At 39.0% G+C, this 3301-nt stretch overlaps 1 protein-coding gene across 1 annotated transcript; it reads right to left on the minus strand.

The window, feature by feature from the left end:
- Positions 1 to 947: 947 nt before the first annotated feature.
- On the minus strand, positions 948 to 2451 carry LOC137729487 (dof zinc finger protein DOF5.7-like). The gene has a single exon (XM_068468451.1). The coding sequence runs from the start codon at positions 2199 to 2201 to the stop codon at positions 1047 to 1049; it is 1155 nt and encodes a 384-aa protein (XP_068324552.1). The 5' UTR covers positions 2202 to 2451; the 3' UTR covers positions 948 to 1046.
- Positions 2452 to 3301: the final 850 nt, after the last annotated feature.

Genomic DNA, 3301 nt, shown 5'->3' on the forward strand with positions numbered 1-3301 from the left:
TTCAATCTACACTAGCAGAGAGCAACCACCCATGTCTGTCCACGTTCTCCTCAAGCGCAACCGCAAGCGCCCACCTCCTCCCATGTTCTCCTTAAGCTCAACGGCTTCAGTTCATTCAAACTATTCAAAAAACATCATGATTTCACTTACCTGTATAAAAAATGATGGTGGGATAATTTTTCTTAATAAGTGCATATTTTTATCTTATGTAAATATTGATGAAAATTACTATTTTTCCCTATTTATGTAAATATTGTGTATTAAAAGTGAGGGCAAAATAGAAAAAAAAAAAAAAAAAAAAAAAAAAGGGATATGATTATCATTTTGTCAAAAGATACAAAATTACTATTTTGCCCTCCTCATCTCAACATTGTGTATTCAAAAGTGAGGGGCAAAATTGGAAAAAGTGGGCAAAAAATTTCACAAGGTGTGTTCTCTTAATATATAGTATAGATATATATAGATTAATAAACAGTAGATTTTCTTGCATTTTGGTGCAAGGCCAGCTTAAAATTGCTTTCAGTTCATGGGTAGCTACTGTATTTATTGTTATTACGAACAGCAATCTTTCTTTCAATCTATTGTAAAGTGCATAAGAAAATGGGGAAACTACCATGAACATATATATCCACACATTTGAGCACCACCTTTTTTGGGTCATTGGTCATCATAACGTTAATTAATCTCTATCAGTTCATGATAGAGATAATAAATTTGGAGACAAAATTTTGGAAAGTTAAAAGATATAAAAGTTGATAATTGATTTATTACTTAAAACATTAATAAACGTGTTTATTCTTATTAATGACACATCATTTAGTTTACAAATTTAGTCTCTCTAGCTTTACTGTTCATTTCCCTTTTGTTACCAGTTAACTTTTACAGTTTTGCATATGAATAACCCCCAGCATAAACAACATCAAAAGAAACATATGACAAATTGTGTTTTTAGTTCTTGGATAATTTCTTAAACAAATTAATAGAATTTCCCCCATTAATTTCTGATTATCATGCTTTCAAATTGTCATCTACCTCTCTCTCATGATCTAGGGCAAAGCATTGTACTGCTGCCAATCATGACTACTCCACGCTGGAATTCCATGAGGCCAGTTGCTTGCGTTCTCATTGCTGGCGCCGCCGCCGCCACCACCACCGCTGTTTGTTGGAGTCTGAGTCACCGCTGGTGCATAAGAATTCCCGAAGAACCACTCGGTGGCAGTATCTCCACCTTCTTTTCTTCCATGATTTACACCTTGATGATGATCAGGTCTTGGGGACGATGAAACCTCCAGATTCTGAAACAAGCTTATGGGTGCAATCATCTGCTGCGTTTTCTGCTGGTTTTCAAGCTGAGACTGAGTTGACTGGTCATGTTCTTCCGTACCAAACAACATGGCAAGCCTCTGCTGCTGCAATTTCCAGTGAAGGTCTTGGTTAATAGAACTCAAAGACTCGATTGAAGACGCAAGGGTACTGTGCACGTTCATTGCACTCATCATATTCTGTGCACTAATTAACCCACCACTACCACTAGCACTGCCTCCGTGGCCGCCCAAAGTGAGCGGATAATTAAAACCCAGAAAAGAATTATTACAAGCGTGTGTCCCACCGCCGGATGATGGCTCAAGAGTACTAGTACTCAATCCGGAAGTACCCGAAACGTCTCCGAAAGCTGGAAATGGGTTGTTGAAATTTATCCCAGTTGCTAGGTTTGTAGAGAACTGGTTGCTATTATGGAGCCTAGATGTGCTGCCGAGCTGAAAATCCATAGCGGGGGAAATGCCGTGGAAGAACTTCAAGCCGCCGAGCATCATATTCTCTGAGGAGGAAGAGCCGGCCGTGTCTTTTGAAGGGTCGAAGCTGCAGGACAGCCTGGAATTGGTAGATGAGGAGGAGCTAATTTTCTTGTTCTTCCGGCAGCCGCCGCCGATGGGGACGTTGCGTAAGGCGCCGCCTTTGGTCCAGTATCTCCGGCAAGTCTTGCAAAAGTGGCGTGGCTGCGTGAGGCTGTAGTTGTTGTAGTAGCAGAATTTGGTGTTGGGTGAATCGCATCTCGGGCAGTTGAGGGCTTGCTCTGGTGGTGGCAGCTTTGGCCCCGATGATGATGACGACGTGGCTTTCGGCCGGCTGCTGCCTGAGCCCCCTGTTGGGTTCTCGTCGTGTTTTGGCTTCGTCGGCGGTGCGGTATCTGAGGACATCATTTTGTGTTTCAGAGAAATGTTTGATTAGTTTGTGGGAGTGGGTTGTGTTGTTTTCTGGGGTGGTGGTTTAATTAGTTTCCTTTGGGAGAGCAAAGTTGCAGTCAATTCATTGGTTTCATGCAGGAAATGGATAGAGAGAAAGGGGAAGGAAGGAGATGGATGTTGAATGTTTAAGTGTGCTTGTGATCTCCATCAAAGGGAGAAAAACAAGAAAATTTGATATATGTAATAAGGTGGGTTTTAGAAGCTAGATCTGATGGAATAAATAAAGCTGAGAGAGAGAGAAAGAGTTACAGTAGAAAAAGAAGTCGGTTTCTATTTCTATATATATAGAGATGCAGGTAGGGAGGAAGAGGACAAAGGAAAAGAGGGAGAAGAGACGAGTAAGATGATCTGAGAAGAAACGATCAGCAGCTGGCAGAATAAAAGACATCCACAACCAAAACAACAAAACAGGAACAAAACAATTTGGATAGATCGGTTCCTGATGCCTGAAGAGATGGAAAATGTGACACAGCACACAAATTCAAAATAATCGTCTCATTTTTGAGAGAAAGATTTTTCAGTATGATCGGGTACATCACGTGTTATTATACAAATTGTGAGATATGTGTATTAAAAAGTTAATAATTTAAAAAATAAAATTTATCACCACTTACATAAAAACACGTGGTGTATCACCCGTGTTCCTGTGACAATGAAAAATTTCTTCATTTTCAGAGTGGACTGTGCTCGTGTCATGTTTTTACGTTGTGTGAAAAGAAAAAATTACTTTTATATATGACCGTACAGTAAACAAAAAATTTGTACACGTACCAAAAATATTTATCACGTAATGTACCATTTCACGTTATAAAATAAGTAAATGACAATGTTAATATGTGCTACTTTTAAATTATTGTAAATAAAAATTAATAGACCTCTTATAATTTGAATGAAATTGTATATCACAACAAGGCGTGTTCCGAATTAGTAAGAAATATGAGTGGTAAATTTACCACTATGTTTAAACGACAATGTAAACTTGATTAACAATAGTAATTAAAGGCACTTTAATTAACTCATGAGAGAACAAGAAAGAGCGCGGCGGGGCGGGAACT

The sequence above is a fragment of the Pyrus communis genome, chromosome 1 (assembly GCF_963583255.1).
Source record: "Pyrus communis chromosome 1, drPyrComm1.1, whole genome shotgun sequence".
Classification (NCBI taxonomy): Eukaryota; Viridiplantae; Streptophyta; class Magnoliopsida; order Rosales; family Rosaceae; genus Pyrus; species Pyrus communis.

What these genes read in the sequence shown, in the direction of transcription:
- LOC137729487 (XM_068468451.1), bottom strand. Translation starts at nt 2,201, where the DNA reads ATGATGTCCTCAGATACCGCACCGCCGACGAAGCCAAAACACGACGAG.